This window comes from Sinocyclocheilus rhinocerous, unplaced genomic scaffold (genome assembly GCF_001515625.1).
Source record: "Sinocyclocheilus rhinocerous isolate Xijiao unplaced genomic scaffold, SAMN03320098_v1.1 scaffold2833, whole genome shotgun sequence".
Lineage (NCBI taxonomy): Eukaryota > Metazoa > Chordata > Actinopteri > Cypriniformes > Cyprinidae > Sinocyclocheilus > Sinocyclocheilus rhinocerous.
Window position 1 is genome coordinate 90228 of NW_015661854.1, and position 22370 is coordinate 112597.

Consider the following 22370-nt stretch of genomic DNA (forward strand, 5'->3'; position numbering starts at 1 on the left):
GCTCTCTACACTGCGCAATGAATCTCTTATTTACACCCTGTCTACACTTTGCTTATGAAAGGATTCGTGAGATATGTCTGTGATACATTACTCAACGCTGCAAAAACACGTAGAAAGCTTTGAAGCTCCCCTCAGCGATCACAAGTATGATGATGATCGGGTCAGTCGCACTGGTGCTCCTAGAAATTTCATAGTAGCACGCAGTAGTTTTCAGTCGCAAATGCGACTGAAATGGTTGCACTGTAGAGCCCTGTGTCAGTCAGCTCGAATCAAGATCTCCTCACTGGAGAAACTAAATCTGATCTGTGATGCGACTGTCGTTCGGCACGCTGCATTGAGCAGCCGCGTTCAGTTTTTAATTGTAGTGTCTGTTCTTTTACTGAACTAAGTTATTTTTATTTCTATAAAAAATCAAAATGACAGTGGGGGTCGGTGCCGCGGTGGGCAAGAGACGTAACCGGTGTTGCGGCTTAACACCGGTATCACCGTCAACACCGTCTATCGCGGCAAGCCTAATATGGATCCTCATGTCTCTCGTCTCATAACATATATAACATCTTCCTCAAATAAACACAATGTTTAGAATTGTTTAAATCTTTAGTGCAATCCATCCTAAAGGCCCTGCCAGGAAACATACCTTTAGTGAATCATTCAGCAGGAAGAAGTGATCAGAAGAACTAAAGAAATCTGGGTCAATCCGAAATGAAAAGAAAATCCAGTTTAGATTACAAAAAGCGCCCTGTACATCTGTAGAACAACAACTGTAATTGGTGGAGCTCAGCATAGTCAGTGTTTTAAGGATGTAGTACACATTCAGTGTGTTTAACTTACCTTGGCACAGATCTTTAGATGCCTCAAATCCAAAAACGTACACTTCAAGCCAAAACAAGACAAAGACCTCCTGAATCTTCTTTTTAGAAATCATGTTTTGGATCAGAAGATACCTAAACAGTGTTTCACAATGTGGAAAGCCACAATGGATTCTGAAGAGATCATGAGATGAAAAATCCCACCATGAGTGTGAAGAGGTTTGCCCTCATGAGCTTCACAGAGCAGTGCTTTGAAGGGATGAATAAAGATAATTAAGGGAAATTTTGGAGAAAGAGAAAGAACAAACATGACTTGATTATGGTCTCTTCTCTCTGCTGTTTTGAGGCTTTGAGAGCAGATGCTTATTTAAATTGCGCTTTGGCCTGAAAATACGTATTTGGATTTGAAATACATAGGGCTGCAGTGTTTTTTTGGGGTAGGGGAGAGTGGGTAAGATGTGTCAGGAAGTAAGATGGCATTTCTGCCATATAGCTGCCTGTGATTTGAGAGATGCTCATGAGAAAAGTGATATTTTAAGAAAAGCGATGTACATTTTCTAATGGTAGGTAAGATGTCAAAACAAATATATGTCTAAAAATATATATCATACATATTGCAAATGTAAAACCAGACTAAATCCTGTCCCTAGTGACTTCCATAGTTGTTGGAAGTCATGGGTCTAGCTAGGGCTGCAGGATTAATCGAAATTAAATCGCAAAGGTGATAAATCGCGATTAGGCAGAAGCTGTGATTGTCATGCGTATCTTTCAGTGAAGCACGGTTCTGTGATCAGCAGTAAATCTCCATTCTTCCACACTGACTGAATCAATCTTTTTTTTTTAACCTTGCCTTATACACAGATGCATTGTCGTGTTAGAATAGAAAAGGGTCCTGTCCAAACTACTGGTATAAAACTAGAAGCACACAATTCCCTAGAATATCATTATATGCTTAAACATTAAGATTTGTACTCATGGAAATTCCTCATGTCTCTCGTCTCATAACATATATAACATCTTCCTCAAATAAACACAATGTTTAGAATTGTTTAAATCTTTAGTGCAATCCATCCTAAAGGCCCTGCCAGGAAACATACCTTTAGTGAATCATTCAGCAGGAAGAAGTGATCAGAAGAACTAAAGAAATCTGGGTCAATCCGAAATGAAAAGAAAATCCAGTTTAGATTACAAAAAGCGCCCTGTACATCTGTAGAACAACAACTGTAATTGGTGGAGCTCAGCATAGTCAGTGTTTTAAGGATGTAGTACACATTCAGTGTGTTTAACTTACCTTGGCACAGATCTTTAGATGCCTCAAATCCAAAAACGTACACTTCAAGCCAAAACAAGACAAAGACCTCCTGAATCTTCTTTTTAGAAATCATGTTTTGGATCAGAAGATACCTAATCAGTGTTTCACAATGTGGAAAGCCACAATGGATTCTGAAGAGATCATGAGATGAAAAATCCCACCATGAGTGTGAAGAGGTTTGCCCTCATGAGCTTCACAGAGCAGTGCTTTGAAGGGATGAATAAAGATAATTAAGGGAAATTTTGGAGAAAGAGAAAGAACAAACATGACTTGATTATGGTCTCTTCTCTCTGCTGTTTTGAGGCTTTGAGAGCAGATGCTTATTTAAATTGCGCTTTGGCCTGAAAATACGTATTTGGATTTGAAATACATAGGGCTGCAGTGTTTTTTTGGGGTAGGGGAGAGTGGGTAAGATGTGTCAGGAAGTAAGATGGCATTTCTGCCATATAGCTGCCTGTGATTTGAGAGATGCTCATGAGAAAAGTGATATTTTAAGAAAAGCGATGTACATTTTCTAATGGTAGGTAAGATGTCAAAACAAATATATGTCTAAAAATATATATCATACATATTGCAAATGTAAAACCAGACTAAATCCTGTCCCCAGTGACTTCCATAGTTGTTGGAAGTCATGGGTCTAGCTAGGGCTGCAGGATTAATCGAAATTAAATCGCAAAGGTGATAAATCGCGATTAGGCAGAAGCTGTGATTGTCATGCGTATCTTTCAGTGAAGCACGGTTCTGTGATCAGCAGTAAATCTCCATTCTTCCACACTGACTGAATCAATCTTTTTTTTTTAACCTTGCCTTATACACAGATGCATTGTCGTGTTAGAATAGAAAAGGGTCCTGTCCAAACTACTGGTATAAAACTAGAAGCACACAATTCCCTAGAATATCATTATATGCTTAAACATTAAGATTTGTACTCATGGAAATTACTAAAGTAGTCAAACCTGTTCATTAGAAGGGAAGGTTTCAAAGAATAGCACATGCTAGTAGGCACATGCACCTTTCCACCTGTTCCTTACAGGCTGTACAAAGGAAATATAGCACACATGGAGGTCTTTCTTTCACAGTAGCCTACACCTCAGTAGGAAGCACTTAAGCCTTTGTGAGGAGTTATTGTGAAGTATGTCCAAGTAGATCTCTGTGGTGCTTTGACACCAGCCATCCTGCTGTTTCAGGAGATAGAAATGGTGATGAAACCTTCAGTGTTTGACTACTTAATCAGTTATATTAATAGAAATGCTTCACTGGGGCAAACAAAAAAATCCTAGAATAAAAAATACGATACCCCATAGCAGCATTTCCAGCAGTATCCAACATCATGATCTTACTCAGCTAAATGTGAATATTAGCTTAACAGCTGTATTCCTTGTTTGCTAGCTACCTATGCACTTTGTGAGGAGTTATTGTGAAGTATGTCCAAGTAGATCTCTGTGGTGCTTTGACACCAGCCATCCTGCTGTTTCAGGAGATAGAAATGGTGATGAAACCTTCAGTGTCAGTGATGTAGAGCAGTCTGCCTGAGGAGCTTTTACAGGAAAATCAAAAGAGTTTAGCTTGTAGCAAATAATTTACAATTGATAAGTTTGTATAAAATAATTTATTAGTGGTCTTTTGAGTTTTTGCCTTTATGAATGTTACATACTTGTCAACATTTGGGTCCCAAAATACGGGAGACGGAGGGGGGGTGGTTATAAATTATTATATTATATTATTAATATTATATTAATTTAAACAATTATTATCAAACAATTATTTAACCTGCGTGTATATCAAACTGTGTGTTTTCTGCGTAAAAATAAGGGTCGTTTTTGGCTTTGGACTAAAACAAAAAGCAGAAGGGCTTATTGAAATTTATTCTCTCTTCATTCTTTAACTTTACGCCAGGAATTAGAGGTCTGCGCGGGACTGTTTTTTTAGTCCCGCTCTCGCAAGGTTCTATTCCGCACCCACCCGCTCCCGCTATATATTCACTCTTTGTTCACCCGCTGTCTGCTTAGAATAATTTTCTTCCCGACCCGACCGTTCCCACTAAATTTAGATCTCGTTTCCAGAATCTCACATTTAAATTTCTGCTACTGAAAGAAAGAGAGATAGGTTGACAAATAAAAGTGTAGTCTGCACAAAATTGCATGCTATTTTATTCGTCTTGTCAAGAGTCTTGAATTTATTGACTTGAATTTATATGAATTATCTTAAAACACAAAATTAGTTTAATATTTTATGCAATACAGTAGGGAAAAAAGTGTCAGAGAAAGAGCCACGGGAATGCAGACCTCTACCAGGAATATAGCTATTTCCCCGGTAACCGCAGTAAACAAAGCAGCGCAGCACCTGATTTTGCAACTTGCAGCTCGCAGATAAATAAAAAAATAAAAAAATACGACATCCTTCATTTAAAATTATAGGCTAAGCAAAATATAAACAAAACCGAGTTGAACGTTTTTCAAGGACAGCACATCCACACTTTGCTCCATCCTTATTCTGCTCTGTCACTCATCGACAACCTGCCTGTTCTGTCTGAGGGCCGTATATTTACCACAGGTACAGCCTGCTCTGAGCATCGTTATGCACATGCTGCGCACAGACCACGCAAATAAAACGTGTGACGTTTAAAGCATGCGTGCATAACAGTCCTGAGCGCAAGCTGTACCGGTGGTCAATAAGAATAAAGCACAGATATGCTGTTCTAAATGGACGTCGGGAACGGGATATTGTGTGAGAAGGATGCGTTTCATACGAGATCTGGCAACTGGGCAACCTTGGAATTTGTTGACTTGATTATTCATATAATGAGGTTTGGGCCATACAAATTACGGGAGTTTTACCGGAGGCGATTGTATAGCAAACATATAAAATACGCCCAGTGGAATTTTTTTATAGAAAGATTAAAAAAATACAGGAAAATATTTAAACGGGATGATAGCGGGATAGAATGGTAAAATATGGGAGAATCCCGGGAAAAACGGGAGGGTTGACAGGTATGGAATGTTAATATAATTTAACTGTGTAGTGCTAGTAGCACTTTGTGAAATATTTGTTCTATTTTGTAACAAAGTTCGTAGTTCGGGGAAGAAGCAGGTGAGAACCAGCGAACATTTAAACATAATTTAATAACAAAATAAACACAAAACTGAAAATAGTGCGACAGCCCCTCACGGACGACTGCCGCGCACAAACAAAACAACATAAAATCCAGGCCTAGTCCTCTCTCGTCCTTCACTGTCGTTACTCCTCCTTTTATCCTTCCGGAGCTCCTCCGTGGGACTCGAGACGGTGAGAGGCGCAGGTGGCGCTCATTATCAATTACTCTACCGGCCTCTCTCCGTTCCCACGGCTCTCGGCCCCGCCCCACTCGTCACATATTTATAATCAACAATTTCTTTCTTTGCACAAACTTCAGATTTTTTATTATACCCTCAAGTCATTCCAAACCAATGCGTGTTAAACAGTTTTGGTTACCATTGACTTCTATTGTATGCACAAAAACTCAAAAATAAATTTCTCCAAATGTCTTCTTTTATGTTCCATAGAAAAAAGGGTCCCACTTTAGTTTTGAGACCAATTCTCACTATTAACTATGACTTTTGCCTCAACTCCTAATTTGCACAAGGAATATGGAAATTACATTAAAAAAGCATTAAACAAAAACATTAAACATTTCAAAATAATAATTTTGGCTTTTGTAGGATGGAGTTGAGCATTAAAGGGGTCATATGATGCGATTTCAATTTTTCCTTTCTCTTTGGAGTGTTACAAGCTCTTGGTGGATAAAGAAGATCTGCAAGAGTATCCTGTGTGAGTAACTCTTACCATAGACACCTCACCCAAGTGATGACACGTGGTACCAGATTAAAGTTCCAAGCCATCTTTTTTGTTAGTTTGCTTGGTTTGCTGAAGTCTTGTGTTTTGAGGTCAGAACTGTCAATTTGAAGACGTCATGTTTAAATGAATACAGAAGACAGAAATCCAGAAAAGAAAAACAAAACGGGATGACTTTGAAACAAAATCAAAAACATGGTTTTTGAGGAAGAGGGCTTGTCATGAAACCTGTCCATGTTAGTATCTGCATAATTTGGCTTTTGCAAAGTGACAGAGGGATTTGCACCAAAATACTGTGGCGTTTAATTGGGCCAACAACAAAAGATATGGAAAGTGTTTTCTGCTTTCTCCTTAAGCATTTTTTTTTTAATGTTGATAAGCCTATTTAATTAGCTGTCCTAAATGCATGATTATACAGTTAGTTGCTTTTTATTATTTGCATTTAACATTGTTTTTTTCTGTGCTGTTTTAGAACAGACCTATGGCCCATTTTTGGGTCACGACCCAGCAGCTGGAAACCACTGCTTTAAATATTAAATAGTTCTTTTGTGGTTTTTGTTGCTGCTTTTGATGGTATCTTTTGTGCACACCAGGGACTGATGTAGTTTGTATGATTTGCAAGTGGTGTTTATAAAACATTTTAGTATGACTTTCCCCAATATCTAACAAAAAAGTAGATCTGAACCATTTATTGGTTTGTTTGTTTGTTTGTTTCTTTTTTTTTGTTTCCACTAGTCAGTTTGGAGTGTTATACGTGGAAAGATGGGTCGTTTCTTGACAATATTTTTTTGCAAACTGCAAAAATTATTAATAGTGATCAGCTAATAAATCACATTCTTGGTCTATATGTTGAAAAAATGGAAGGGTGAGTTATACAGTGTCATCTACAAGTCAATGTATCAGAATGGTAATGCATTTTATGTTTATCGTTCTCTACAACGTCAGCTAAAAATGTGTTGCTAATGTAACACAAAGTTTGTTTCTTTGTTTCTTTCTTTTTTTTGTTTCCACTAGTCAGTTTGGAGTGTTATACGTGGAAAGATGGGTCGTTTCTTGACAATATTTTTTTGCAAACTGCAAAAATTATTAATAGTGATCAGCTAATAAATCACATTCTTGGTCTATATGTTGAAAAAATGGAAGGGTGAGTTATACAGTGTCATCTACAAGTCGATGTATCAGAATGGTAATGCATTTTATGTTTATCGTTCTCTACAACGTCAGCTAAAAATGTGTTGCTAATGTAACACAAACCATGTTTCCATTTGTCATCTCAAACAGCTAATGATATGAAAAGCCCCACCCTGCAAACTGATGGGATTGGTTGCATATTTGTAATGGCAGGAAACAGGGGCTGTTTCAAACCGCATTTTTGAGATTGTCTTTGGTACACTGCAGTTCTAGGGCAAAAATATTCCGCAGTAGTGTTGACTGATGAATTTGCACATGGTTTGTCTCAAAGCATACTAAAAACACCAGACAGATATGTAAACAACATTAAAAACTTGATTTTCTGCTTTCTTTCTGGTTTCAGATGCTACCTGTTGGATGGAATCTCAAAAGGAGCATGGTTGAATCGTTCCAGTATCATTTATGCAGGGAATGACAAGTGGTCAGGGGATCCTCGCGTGTCCATCGTATCAAATGTGGGGGATAAACATGAATACAGCTTACAGATACAGAAAGTGGATGTAACGGACGAGGGCTTGTACACCTGTTCGATACAAAGTGAACGTAATCTACGCCCAAAGCTCATTCAGTTAATTGTAAAAGGTGAGTGTTTCATCAACAACTGCTTATTTCATCATGGTTTGCCATGTTTTTTATTGATAAAAAAAAACGAATTTAGTATTATATTAGCACCTAGTTTGGTTTTTAGTTGTAAGGAGGGTCTCTGAAGCTCTGAAGTATTCATTGCATCAACAGCATTTGTCCTCTTTACTGATCATATTTATTAATACTGATAATATAAATTTGTGTTTACATCCATATTCATGACACTATATTTTGACTTCAAAGGGCCCAGCCGCTCTGTCAAAATGTCAAAAATGTTTCGAATCTCTAGGCCACTGCATGCAATTTTACACTACTGCTTAACGCTTCGAGCACTTTTTATGCGTGTATATGTTTGCAGTCATACTGAAAATATGGATTGAATGTGTTACTAATGACTATGAAATCATCAAACGTTGGAAAAAACCTTTTTAATGTTTCATTATGTAAATAGGGATTCTAGCTCTACATGTGTGTGTCCCCCTTTTAAGGAATTGGAGTAAAGTCTGTGAATTAGCCTGTAGGCTATAGATAGCAGTTGGAGTGCAGGATTGAGTATTATGTAACACAATTAAATACTGCCATGTTCAAGTGGATCTAAATATACATTTTTATGGGGTTGGATTGTTATTTTCATATGTATTGATGAATTTTCTTCACAGTGGGCAAATAAGTCAAAAGTAACTGTAAATTGCAAAAATTCGAGTGTCTTTAGAGGAGTGACTCCATTTGTGGTCCAAATTTATGGAGGAAATAATTACATTTTTTCTCTATCTTGCTCAGCAGCATAATTACTGATAATGTCCATGTGGAATAACATTTTACATCATAGTAGTCCATGCACATGGCCACTCTGCAAAACTCATTTTTTTTATTGTGTTAAATGGGCATCGGTTAATATGGTATATTATTATTTTTTAGTGAGGAAAACATTAATTCTACTGTTAGCTTTGCATATTTTTATTGGTCGTCTATTCTAATCAATATTTTTTAACTCCCTGACTGAATGGTTATTAAGAAAAGAATTCCACCAATGTTGTTCTTTGAACAAACCTCCGACTGCCAGCAAGAAATATTGGCATAAGCCTTTACATGTCTGCCTGATAATCCCCTCTTCTCAGTGAATATGCATAACCGTGAGGTCTGCTCTCAGAACTTGTGTACATAAGCTTTATGTGTATGAAGAAAATAATCAGCTTTCGCTATAAACAGGCAATCAAAATAAATGACGCCAGAGGTCAGGTATGCTATTTGTGCATCTTGTTTTTCTGGAGAGTTAAAAAAATAAAATAAAAAATTAGTTGGAGTTCTTCAATTCAGCTAGGAAAATAAATTTAATGTACGTATGTGTTCACATATATGTGTGCATGTACTGTATATATACTGTAGTTTCCTAGCTGATTATCAGAACTCCAAATAGTTTTACATAATGTTTTAATTTATATATTTTTTTAATTATATCAACATTTTTGATGTTATTTTTATATAACTACTTTGCAGATAACGGAATGTATTTTATTTATTTATATATTACAATGTATATATACATATGGAATATTATTTTACATATTACTAATTATGTATTGACTTTTGACTTTTTTATTACCTCAGAACTATTTTACTAGCTTTTTCAATTTAGCCACCTATTACCTTGATATCAGCTCTGCACAATCTGGGCATTCTCTCAAGCAGTTTCATGAGGTGCCACCTGGGATGCTTTTTAAATTCTATTGAAGGAGTTCCTATGTATTGTGGTTCCCTTGTTGGCTGCTTTTCCTTTACTATCTGTTCCAACTCTTTTAAAATTATAAGCTCATTTAAATTGAATGAAATTTTAGTTTTATAGAGAAATTCATATTTAGGCACAATATGTGTTTGCTGCAACACATACATAAAACTGATGATTCTAATGAATATTTCATTACTCTTTTGAACTGTTATGTAGATATTTGTTTGGTCGCTGGCTTCATCTCACATCCTAATCATTCCAAGATATTTTAATGATGGATATTTATCTAAATTCTCTGGTAGGCTTATATTGTGTATATTTCTTTTACAGGTTGGAGTATACAGTTGACACCTCAGTAGGAGGTGCTGACTCTCAGCAGTGGCAAATTTGCTATTTTCTATCTGCATAAATCCACTGTCTATAATTAACTAGAGAAGATCACTGCAAGCACCCTAACCCTCCCTGAGATAAAGCAAACTAATACAGGCCAATCATATCTGAAGATGTGTAGTTTTAGAGGCCGTAACCTGTAGCCCATCACCGAGTCTCTTCTGTGTAATTATAATCAACAAAATGAATGTCCTCCTTTTTCACTCTCTTAGCCAAAGGCTGTATCATGATCATGATGGATCTTTTGTCCTTAATAGAATCTGTTACTTGCATGTATCTCTACATGATCTGGGATAATTAATAAGCACTGGTAAGAAAATATACACGCACGGTTGGGGTAATGACAACAATTAAAAAGAGAGAGAACAAAAGCGACAGGAAACACATGATGAACAGCAGTCTTGTAATAGGAATCGGTGAGTGGTAAACTTAATCTCCTGCAGAATTGTATCAGAAATGAAAGTGCTAGATTGACTCTTACAGTGGCACAAATCCTGGAACACCAAATCATATGTAATACGATTAAAACGTCTTATTTGTCCTTTATGAAATTTGAACAGACTGTACTTGCGGTCTCTTCAAGCTCTCTTGATGTATCCTGAACATTTGTGTGGACGAAACAGTTTTGCTAGGTCATTCTTTTTAGCCGTTGGGTCAATACTGGGCATCATCCGAGAATGAGTGTGCTTGTTTGTTTTGTAGGGATCGAATGAGGATGGCCCACACACATTTTTCAGAGAATAATCACCTATCTTTTCCACCACTTAAATCTTAGCCTTGTTTACCAGACATACCATTTGTCATAGTCCTCGGTGAGTCACCATCAAATAGAGCAGTTTGAGACCACCACATTATTCTTTTATATATGTGCTCAGTTAGTGAATGACAGATCAAATGTATTGCTATTCTGCACATAGGCCCTATATATTTAACTTAGCTAAATATTAGGAGTGATGGTCTGTTTGTCATCAGCAACCACCGTTCTGTTTATTGTGGAAGATGAACCAAAGAAATAAGGCAGCTTGACACTGCGCATATTCCAATATTGTGGCAACAATGAAATTGAAAAAAAAAAGACTTTTCTGTTGTGGCATCTTTTGAAGTGAATGACTTCTGTGGATGAAGTTCGGTTATGAAACAGTGATTATCATGGTATATAGAGAGATAGCTCTACATTTCAAGGGCTTCTTTAACGTTGAACTTCCAAGTCTTTTGAAGTCATACAATAGCTATTTGATGAACACACTGTCCGGGACCGCAATTGTTATTTGAAAATGTTAACTTTAAGGGAAGGAACCAGATTGGCCAACTCGTACACACTCACTCAATGGATTGACGATCTGACAGGAGTGGCCTGACACACCTACCAGATAGAGAAATCGAGCGTGCATAGTAAATAGAAACTGAGGGCATATACATCTTTAGGTGCTTATAACTATGTAGTAACAGTGGCAATTGTAAGCATATGCACTTGAACACACACCTGACACATTTCAGGTTTATTTGACAGGGACAATGCACATCAATAATACATAAATGTACAATGTGCCAGAATTAGCCAGAAGGCTATTTTGCATCTGCAGTCCCTGGACTGATGGTAAAATTGTCACACTAAAAATATAAAGAATTAATCAATAAGCATGATGCAGAGCTATAGACAACTACACAACCTATTATAGCCTACATATTAATAACAGCCTAGATATGTTATGTAGCCTAATTTGCGCGCATCAGGGAGTCGCTCTCAAAACGCGGGGTATTAAACTTGCTTTTGAATGCGCGTGCGCGTTTTACTTTCGGTTTCGATGTAACGTTAACGATCCTGCGAACTCTCGGCGGTGCTGAGCGTGCATTCTACAATACAAGACATTAATTTTGTCAGACGCTCTGCAACGTATCCTCCTTTAATGTTTCTTATGGGCCAATGAGGGTCTTTTTTGTTCGCACTGAAGTAAATTTAAAATAATAAAAAAAAAATAGTCCGGCCAATCCGAGGCCCCTGCACACGGTTCCCGCCTCCTCCTTCCCGTGACTACGAACTGTGTTACACATACATCTTATAAAAGCTACAAATGCCATTCTGTCAAGAGCAGGGAGTGATTTTTCTCCTCGTCTTTTGTTGTATGATTATCATGTCGACACTTAACTCAAGACACGAGACGAGACACGAGATGTTTACACATTTAAAAAAAAAAATTCTGGATGACCAAGTACATGACTGAAATAATTAATTTAACTAATCATCTTGTAATAAATGTAATTTCAGTTCTACTTTCTGAGTATGAATTATCATATGCAGTAAAAACAACAACACTCAAGCACTGTAAAAGGTTTTGTTCAACTGACTGGCTTCTCTCCTGTATGTATTCATGAGTCTCTTCAGGAAAATTTAAAATAACAAAAAAATAGTCCGGCCAATCCGAGGCCCCTGCACACGGTGGGGCCCTAGGCAAGCCTGTGCGTTAATCTGCGCCTGGCAGCAGGTATGCGATAAAATTTCAAATTTGAGCCTGTACTCCATCATTCTGACACTCAAAGATGACATTTTAATCTCATTATGTAGCCAACTCTGTGCTGGTTTGTATTGGCCGCCTCCAGTTATTCCTTGGTTTTGCCTCCAGCTAATGCTGTGAAGTAATTGTGACGTCAGCACAAAAAGGGTCTATTCTTTGTTTCACATAGTTGAACTGGTGTGTCATGTTCAGCTACATAAGTGACTTTAGCCTGGCTTTATTTTGCTTAATAGTCGTGGCCAAATGGTTAGAGAGTCGGACTTGTAACCCGAAGGTCGCGGTTTTGAGCCTCGGTACCGGCAGGGATTGTATGTAGTGAGAGTGAATAAACAGCACTCTCTTTCACTCTCAATACCACGACCGAGGTGAGACCCTTGAGCAAGGCACCGAACCCCCAACTGCTCCCCGGGCGCCACAGCAAAAATGACTGCCCACTGCTCCATGCATGTGTGTGTGTGTGTGTGTGTGTCTAACAGCCTAGATGTAGCCTAATTTGCGCGCATCAGGGAGTCGCTCTCAAAACGCGGGGTATTAAAATTGCTTTTGAATGCGCGTGCGCGTTTTACTTTCGGTTTCGATGTAACGTTAACGATCCTGCGAACTCTCGGCGGTGCTGAGCGTGCATTCTACAATACAAGACATTAATTTTGTCAGACGCTCTGCAACGTATCCTCCTTTAATGTTTCTTATGGGCCAATGAGGGTCTTTTTTGTTCGCACTGAAGTAAATTTAAAATAATAAAAAAAAAATAGTCCGGCCAATCCGAGGCCCCTGCACACGTGGGGCCCCTAGGCAAGCCTGTGCGTTAATCTGCGCCTGGCAGCAGGTATGCGATAAAATTTCAAATTTGAGCCTGTACTCAATCATTCTGACACTCAAAGATGACATTTTAATCTCATTATGTAGCCAACTCTGTGCTGGTTTGTATTGGCCGCCTCCAGTTATTCCTTGGTTTTGCCTCCAGCTAATGCTGTGAAGTAATTGTGACGTCAGCACAAAAAGGGTCTATTCTTTGTTTCACATAGTTGAACTGGTGTGTCATGTTCAGCTACATAAGTGACTTTAGCCTGGCTTTATTTTGCTTAATAGTCGTGGCCAAATGGTTAGAGAGTCGGACTTGTAACCCGAAGGTCGCGGTTTTGAGCCTCGGTACCGGCAGGGATTGTATGTAGTGAGAGTGAATAAACAGCACTCTCTTTCACTCTCAATACCACGACCGAGGTGAGACCCTTGAGCAAGGCACCGAACCCCCAACTGCTCCCAGGGCGCCACAGCAAAAATGACTGCCCACTGCTCCGGGTGTGTGTTCATGGCGTGTGTGTGTGTGTTCACTACTCACTCCTGTGTGTGTGTGCACTTGGATGGGTTAAATGTAGAGCACAAATTCCGAGTGTGGGACACCATACTTGGCCACATGTCACTTTCACTTTCACTTAAATAACTGTTGGACTGAAGATTTTTATTTGGAATTATTGTTAATTTTGCTACTAGCCTTGTAAACAAAATATTTTTTTTATTTTTTATTTTTTTATTATATTTTTCTGATTTACTTCTGTACTGTTTTCCTTCTTTTATAATTTAGTAATGTTAGACATTAGTTTCTTTACACACACATATATACAGACATTTTTATATATTTAAAAATGTAATTTATATTTATTTGTATTTATACTTAATATTGAGTTGATCAAAAGTGACAGTAAACATTAATATACTGTACACATACACACATACATATGTATCAAGAAAAAACAACACCGGTATCACTAGTTTGAAGTTCCCCAATCAGGCCTGCTGATGTTTTTTAGTGAAACATCATTAAGCTAGGTTAAGATGTTTTGAACTTCATCTAAAATGTCATGAAATATTAAGCCTCATTTTAGATTCTGTACCAGTGAGTCTGCACCTCACAGCAACTCTGCAAAGTCTTTAATGTGAAAGTTGATCCTTTCATGAATGCCTAATATTCCCCTCAGTGATATCTCTGTTCATACTGTAAGCACTCCTGCTTATAGATTGAACTAATACAGTGTGCTGGAGAACAAAGCTACGTGTCTATGGCAGAATGTTTCTTGTGTTCCTTTTATACTGTATTAATATCTGAGATAATAGATGGATAAATGACGAACCTGATATTCACAAACAGCACCAGAATATTATAAATGTTATTTCTTTTAATCGTGCACTAATTCAAAGTGCTATATTTTCAATTAACTCTTCAAATGGACACGTTGTACCAAGAGAGCTCATGTACTGTGTCGTGCACATTCTCACTGTCTCACGTTCCGTGGCATTACCAACTGAAGAAATCCCAGTGGGTAGAGCAGCCTGTCAGGGTTTGTGTTTTGTTTCTGTCTATGACACCTAATTAGGGATCTAAGTTGGTTGTTTTTAGCAGCCTTCAGGTTGTATGGGGAATTGGGAACCACTATGAATGAATGTGGAATCTGGCAGTTTTGCAAGTGTAGCATATTTCCACTTCCAGCCACATGAGTATATTTAAAATGCATGTGCATATTTGTATCATATAGTCGCTGGATCAAAATATTCAGTATTCCCTTGTAATGGTGTGCATGGATGGATCATAAGGAGTATTCCCAGCATACATTCTGTTTAAAAACCTGTTAAGCTGTCTATTAAAGAAATACTTCACCCAAAAAATTGTGGAAAATGTGCTCACCCTCAGGCCATCTGAGATGAATGTGTTTCTTCATTGGAACAGATTTGGAGAAACGTAGCATTACATCCTTGCTCATCAGTTGATCCTCTGCAGTGAATGGGTGCATCAGAATGAGAGTTCAAACAGCTGATCCAAAATTCCATCAATTTACATCTTGTGAAGTGAAAAAATGTTTGTTTGTAATAAACAAATCCATCATTCAGCGTTTTTAACTCTGTACTGTTGATAAAATACTATTAGTCCTCTATTAACAAATATGTTGGTGGATTTTGATGTGAGAGGACAACAGGGGATGGACTTTATCACAAATATTGTAATATTTTTATCAGCTGTTTGTACTCTCAGGCCCTTTTTACACTACTGCATTTTCATTTTAAAACAGCGATTTAAATATCTTTTTCGATGACGAAACAAACTCATCTACATCTTGGATGGCCTGAAGGTGAGTAAATTTGAAGCAAATTTTTATTTCTGGGTACCTATTCCTTTAAGGCAGCATTTGAAAGCATTAGCACTGAAACATATTGAATATAATTACTAGGTGAGTAAGAAAATATCGATACACGTGAGTATCGCAATATTTTGTTTGGCGATACCGTATCTATTCTCAAAAACGTAATATCGATATTTAAAAAAAAATAATCATACAAGATTCATGGCAGTTGTTTCGTTTTGAGTTTATATCCCGACTGCTAGATGGCAGTCTTCATCTCTGAACCATAGACTGTATAAAAACATGGACGTAGTGTCAGTGACGTCACCCGTAGGTTTCTGAAGAGCGGTTTTGAAGCTCAAAGTGGGCGGAGCCGGCCGTCGCCATCTTGGCAGCACGTCACCACGCGTCACTCCTGGATAATCGAACATGGGCAAAGAGGCGGGAGCTGGTTGCTGAAACCACGCCCGCCTAGCTCGACGGCGGTGACAGCAGCGGCAATCCACCTGTCACTCAAGTGGCCACGCCAAACCGTTAGATTGCTATGAGTGGAAGTGGTTTTTATTTATTTTATTTATTTATTGCTTAGGTTTGCCTATGGAGGTGTGTTCTTTATGACAGCTTTCCTAAAAATATATCCTATTCCTAAAATAAGAAATATCCCAATATATCGCCTTGCTTACAGTATCGCAACCCCTGTATCGTGATATGTATCGTATCGCCAGATTCTTGCCAATACACAGCCCTTATAATTACTGTTTTTAATTAGGCTGAATTATTTTTTATCAATGTTTTCAGTACTGCAAAAATGATATTTTAAATAATATACACCATCTTAAAACAATTATTGAGTTGCCTCCTTTGCGAAGAATACATGCAACATGCTTTTTTATTTGATTTTCTTTTTCTTTTGGTTTAGAAAAAGAATCTTAGAAGGCATAATCATGCATCATTCCTTTTCAAACAGCCGTAGCATTGGGTTTGTGCCTGTGATTTCTTCAAGTGCTGCCTATGTTGGCAGCTCACTAGCTTTTGGAACAGAGCTGCATTGTGACTCACAAGGGTTGTTCAGGACACACAAGAGTTTATTATTATGTTCGAAGTTGTTATTTACCCTTAGTGTCTCTTTCAGTTCAAGCTTTGTTTAATGATTTTAAAATCCTTCCTAACCACTTCTTAACTGAAATCATGGTATGTTTTGTCTGACAAGTACCGTATTGACCCGAATATAAGACGAGCTAATTCTATTTTTTGTTCTGTATCTGTTTTTCGATTCCTCCCCTGACTGTTTTACGTTGCATTATTTGACTCCAAACTGCAGTAGATTTGCATCATCAATATAAGCACTAGAATGAGTACTACAGTACCTGTTCACAATTATAACTAGATAATACAGTATCTCTAGAGAAGGCAAAAGAAATGGAAACATTCACTTTTTTACTCCCTTTGATTTTAGTACCATAACAAAAAATGCACAGAACAGCACTTATGTGTCTGATTTGTAGGACAAATGGAAAATGTGAGTTGCTAAACGCAATTTCTGTGGAGAATAGTTGCAATTAGAAATGCATTATTGTATAATAGACATTTATATGTCATCAACACTGGTTCACTTCCACAAATTAGATCCAATTGCATTCAAACCAACTACATATAGTCCAAATGAACCATCCCTCCTTCAGGCAGACTCTAGTATGGTTCGATGTGCATGGCCAAGTTCACAAAAAATGACAAAATGAACTAAAAGCTCTAGTGTGATTTCAACAGTATCACTGTAAAAAAAAAAATCTGTAACATTTACTGTAAAATACTGGCAGCTATGTGGTTTCCAGAACTTTACCGTAAATAATATGTTATCAACATTTTAGGTTTTACAGCCTTAACTTAAATTCACTGTAATTCATTGATATAATCTACCAACCAATTGAAGTACTAATTTCAGTTTTGTACCATTGAAATTCACTGACAACCACCAAACACTGGTGGCGATGAGAAAGTCATATGATGAAACCTCATCACAAACAGCTTTTCTACAAGCTGAGGAGGGAAATACTTATATATAGAAGGTGCACAGTGTCATTCACACAAACACTAAACACCATCATGGTAACACGTGATACTGAAATAATGCAATAAACATTAATTTAACAACACTAGATGTAAGATAAAACCTTAATGTACACAACTGATATAAAAAAGTGTCATGCAGGGAATTCCGGGAATGTCAATTTACGTTTTTTCACTGTAAATTAAATAATGACTTGTTATTTTTCACTTCCAAAAACCGTAATTTTACCAGTATTTTACTGTAAAATTACATTAAATGTAATCACAGTTATTCACTGTTTGTAGTGTGGAAACTTACTGTTAACCAATTAACAGGTTTTTACTGTAGCCTTTTACTGTTAAAATCACAATCATTTTTTACAGTTTAGTAATGTTTTGCTCTGTCATTTAAATATAAGTCAGCAGTTCTTGTGGAAAGGACAGGGAAAATTAATTTACAGTGGTCTCTGTGTTTTTTGGCATGGCATGCAACAGTTAATGAAGGGCTCAGCTGTGCAATAGAGTACATCTTTTATAGTACTGCTTATTCCACTGGTAATTTACCACGTAGAGGCCTCATATATAATAATCAAAATTCACCTAATTTATGCTATAAATATATATATACAATACTGTAACCTATACAAGTCCATTTATTGTACATCAGCCTTAACTTTTTTTTTCATTCCTTTTCAGCCGGAAGACAACAAATAGATAAAGGTGCATCTGATTTCTTTGCCTGTCTCTCCTCAGCTCTTTGCCTGTGCTAGTCTGCATTATGACAGGAGCCCACTTTCCCCTCAGCTCTGTAATTGGAATGTGGGCTGGCAGTAGGTGTGAAGCAATGGGGTCTTGGAATTGGGTGGCAGCAGTCAGCCCTGGAGAACCTGTCAGAATTTATAGAAAGGCAAGCCATGTACTCCACTTTATTCAGAGGAAACTCTGCATTTTAATAGCTGTAAGCGTTTCAGTAATTCAAGGTGGCGTCATTAGAGGCTTATTTATTCACTCTGGGGCTGAGACTGATAATGCCTCCCCCGTCAGCTGTGGCAGCTCCATCTCAGTGCCTCCCGCCGAGGAGAGGAGGGAGAATTAGAGTGGAATGGGCAAACATGACAATCGTGCAGCAGTTAATGAATTAAACTGAAAACAAAGCATCAGGTTGTCTTGAATAGGGCCTTGGGGTAGGGCTTTAGCGTTGTCTTGTTTTTCTCTTGTCATCATTACCCTACCGATTGAACAGGCTGAGTGGAAATAAACAGGTTAAAAATAACTATAGCCAAAAGCATTGAGGTTGACACTCGGAAAGGATTCATAAAAGTCAAATCGCGGTCAGACCCTGAGCTTGAGATTAAACAACACGTGCTTTCATTATGAACTTAGTGATAGTTAAAAAAGCATGCCGGGATAGGTTGTTGACCTTTGCATCTGTTTATGCTGCCGTTTTCAGTGGAGTGTCGAGGCATACCGGTCCTCTAGGCTTTTCAACTACTTGAAAATACAGAGAGGGTTTCATTTCGTCTGATAATATACTCTGTATTCGCAGGTGGTACACACAAGACCAGTAATGAAAGTCAAAACTGTCTCGGGCTGTAATGAGAGATATTCCTTCAATGCACCAAATCCTCTGGACTTTTTTTCCTGCCAACTTATAAGCTCAAAAAGCTCAATTGTTTCGACACAATTTTGCCATTATTGCATTGTAGAAGTAAAGAAGTGTTTGGAAACAAAAAACTCATAAAAGACTTAATAAAAGACTTCAAATCTCAAGATGGGCATTTACCGAGAAAGTTCTAGAAGATATGTCAAGATGATGAAACTGATGTTTCTTCACACATGTTCAGTTTAAAGATCTGCAGAGGCCCCACATCTCATTTAAAAGGCCACTACCTGACTCCTCAGGTGTTGACTAATAGGGTCTTGATCCTGTTGAAGGCAGATATGATCAGTAGATGAATGCAGCATTTTCCATTTGTGCTATCGGTGATTGTGGACATTTGTCAACAGTGGGAGGAAGTTCAAGTAAACCTGCAGTGGAGAGCGTGACAGTCAGAGCAGTGCTTTCAAACAATGAAAGGGTTCATTAGAATTTCAACTCAACCATTTATTGCCAGCAGATTACAAAAAGCAAGATAAGAAAGACCTAAACTGGAGATCAAATAGTGTAGGAGTAAATAACTTCTGTTTCTTTGCAAATGCCTGAATGTTTGGTGTCCTTTTGCTTGGAAAGAAGAAATAGCGCCATTTCTTTGAAATACTGAAGAGAGCTTTCAAGTTGTTTTAAAAGGTTTTATTTTGTTTCTGTCAGTGTCTTGTTTTCTTCTAATTGATTTTCCCCAGACGAGCATTTCTTATTCCATAATAGCAATCATTCATGATTATATATATTGTTTCTGGTTATGCATGGATGCAATGGGGAGTCTGCCTGTCAGGAGAACTATTAATTGACATTTCAATAAAATAAATGTTAATTACAACTCCGTTTACTGTTTGAGAAGAACATATATAAATAGCTCTTGAGAAAGTTAGGTCATTATACATCGATCTTCAGGAAATGCATGTTTAGAATATTATATTGGGAGGAGGGAGTCAAAGAATCAGAACCAGTCTAGTTAAATGCAATGCACTTCAAACAACCTGGCACAGACTCACAGCCGGACCTCAACAAATGAACAAAGTGAATAGCTGATTTTGCAGACTCTTGACAATTTATTGCCTTTTTTATAGGAAAGCAAAACCAGGAGGTCAGGCATTTATTCATAAACCCCTTGACAACTGACGGTGGTGGTTTTGAGAAAGAGTAGAGGCCCTGTGTCATGAAAGGTGGGATAAAGACAGATTTACATCTAGGTTTTTTCTTTTTTTTTTAGTTTGTAGTTGAGTGTGAGGTGCACTATGACACATAATATCATGCAAAAGTAGCTAGTTGCCTTCTATATGTCTACCAGAAAAATACTGTAGTTTTATCAACAAAATGTTAACTAAAGTTCCATGAAGCATTCCAAATCAGACGTTTCATTACAAAAAAGCTTGACAATACCAATTAATTTCTTTCTTCTTATATTTTTAGAGGTCCAAGCAGGAAACTCTGGGAATCATATTATATTTGCCAGCATTATTATATTAGGGAAAATACTGAACCATGGTAGATAGTAGAAACACCATTATGATGTTGTTATAGTTTTTGGTTGTACTTCATGAAACATTTTACACCATCATGTTCCTTGGCTTATGGACTATGCATACCCATATTATAATTTATTAAATCTTATTACACTTAGACTTTATAATTGCAGTTGTGAACTAAGCTAATCCTATAATTTTCATCCTGTCAGAATGAAACCAGTAGAATAAGATTTTCTGGACTCCCAATGTCAATAATTATCCAAAACATGTTGATATTTCAATTAAAATGGCGATCAGAGGTACATCAGGTGTGGTCTTATGTAAATGGCTGTAAATGTAATTTGGCACACATTCTTAGAACATCATTCTAAAAACAAATGTTTCTGCTGTAACAATGAAAATGACTTTTGCGTTGGGTAGATCTGAAACTGTATGGGTGTTGTTGTTGTTGTTCACATACTTGACTTTCTAGATCCAAGCTTTTGGCATTGAGCTCATTTGCATCTTTGTGTATCTAACTGTTTGTTTTGTTTCACAGTTCCTCCCAAAATCTATGACATTTCATCGGACATTACAGTAAACGAAGGCAGCAATGTTTCTCTCATCTGCTCAGCCAGTGGGAAACCAGAGCCCAAAATCTCTTGGAGACACATCTCCCCATCAGGTGAGTTTTGAGTGCTTGTGAATTTTTATTGAAGTCAGCTTCACTTATCTTTGGACTGCCATATTTATTTATTTCTCCAGTGTATTTTGTGATTAAATTGCTTTTTAAGATTCTGATCAAAACACTTTGAAGCGTCATGAAACCACTACTCACCAAAGGTAGGATACTTCAAATTATAGAAACACTTAAAACCGATAAGTGCATCAGTAATTTAAAATAAAAAGTCCTTAGACAACTGTCCTACATATGGTGAACTTTTACTTTTGGTCAACAGATTCAGTCTGGCCCAGATGTGACTGAAAGCCATTTGTCTGAACTATTCTTCTTCAGGCTAATTAACTTCTGTATGGGCAGAGAGGATGACAATGAGTAAGAGCCAGTGACAATAGAAAATTTTTTAAGATACTGTTGCCTCTGCCACTGAAGGATGTGATGTTCTGAAAAGATTCATGTACAATTTTTAAATATTCGCTGTGATATTGTCAAGGATTCACATGCTGACAGAGAGCAAAGTCAAAACGACACAAAAATATGTTTGAAACATATGGTTGTACGAGGCTACAAATGTGTGTGTGTGTGTGTGTGTATATATACAGTATATATATATATCCTTGTAAGTAATATATAAGTATCCTTGTAAACACAGTTGCTTATGGCTTAGGTGAAGGGAAACAATTGAGGGAAACAATTGAGAAAGAAAATGGATGTGTAAGTAAATATTGGTTTACAGCAGTTTAATGTTCCTGTTGCTTTCTCTGTCATGAACGTTAATCAAACAACAAAACACAAAGAAAAATTACTTTTGTAGCTTTAACACAGATTTGTTAGATTTAATTTATAGTGAAAACTATGCAGTGTTATTTTACATTTGATTACTGAATTTCTGTACCTGAATACTCTTAGACTTACCTGAAAAATATAAAGCACTGCTTATTTCATTTGTATCTTTGTTCTGTTATTTATCAATGCTTGTAATTTGTTTATTTCCTATGCTGATTTACTCGCCTACAAAATCACCCCAGTCATTGATAATTTTTTTTCCAAATAGAGCTATTGAAGTCATC

At 37.2% G+C, this 22370-nt stretch overlaps 1 protein-coding gene across 3 annotated transcripts in view; it reads left to right on the plus strand.

The window, feature by feature from the left end:
* The window catches only part of LOC107726517 (neuronal growth regulator 1-like), a 122564-nt gene that overhangs the window by 16492 nt on the left and 83702 nt on the right, over window positions 1–22370 (plus strand). For all 3 annotated transcript variants that reach the window (XM_016536129.1, XM_016536130.1, XM_016536131.1), the window contains exons 2-3: window positions 7487–7725; window positions 21181–21306. In XM_016536129.1, coding sequence (XP_016391615.1) covers window positions 7487–7725; window positions 21181–21306 — 365 coding nt within the window. The remainder of the gene's footprint in view (window positions 1–7486; window positions 7726–21180; window positions 21307–22370) is intronic.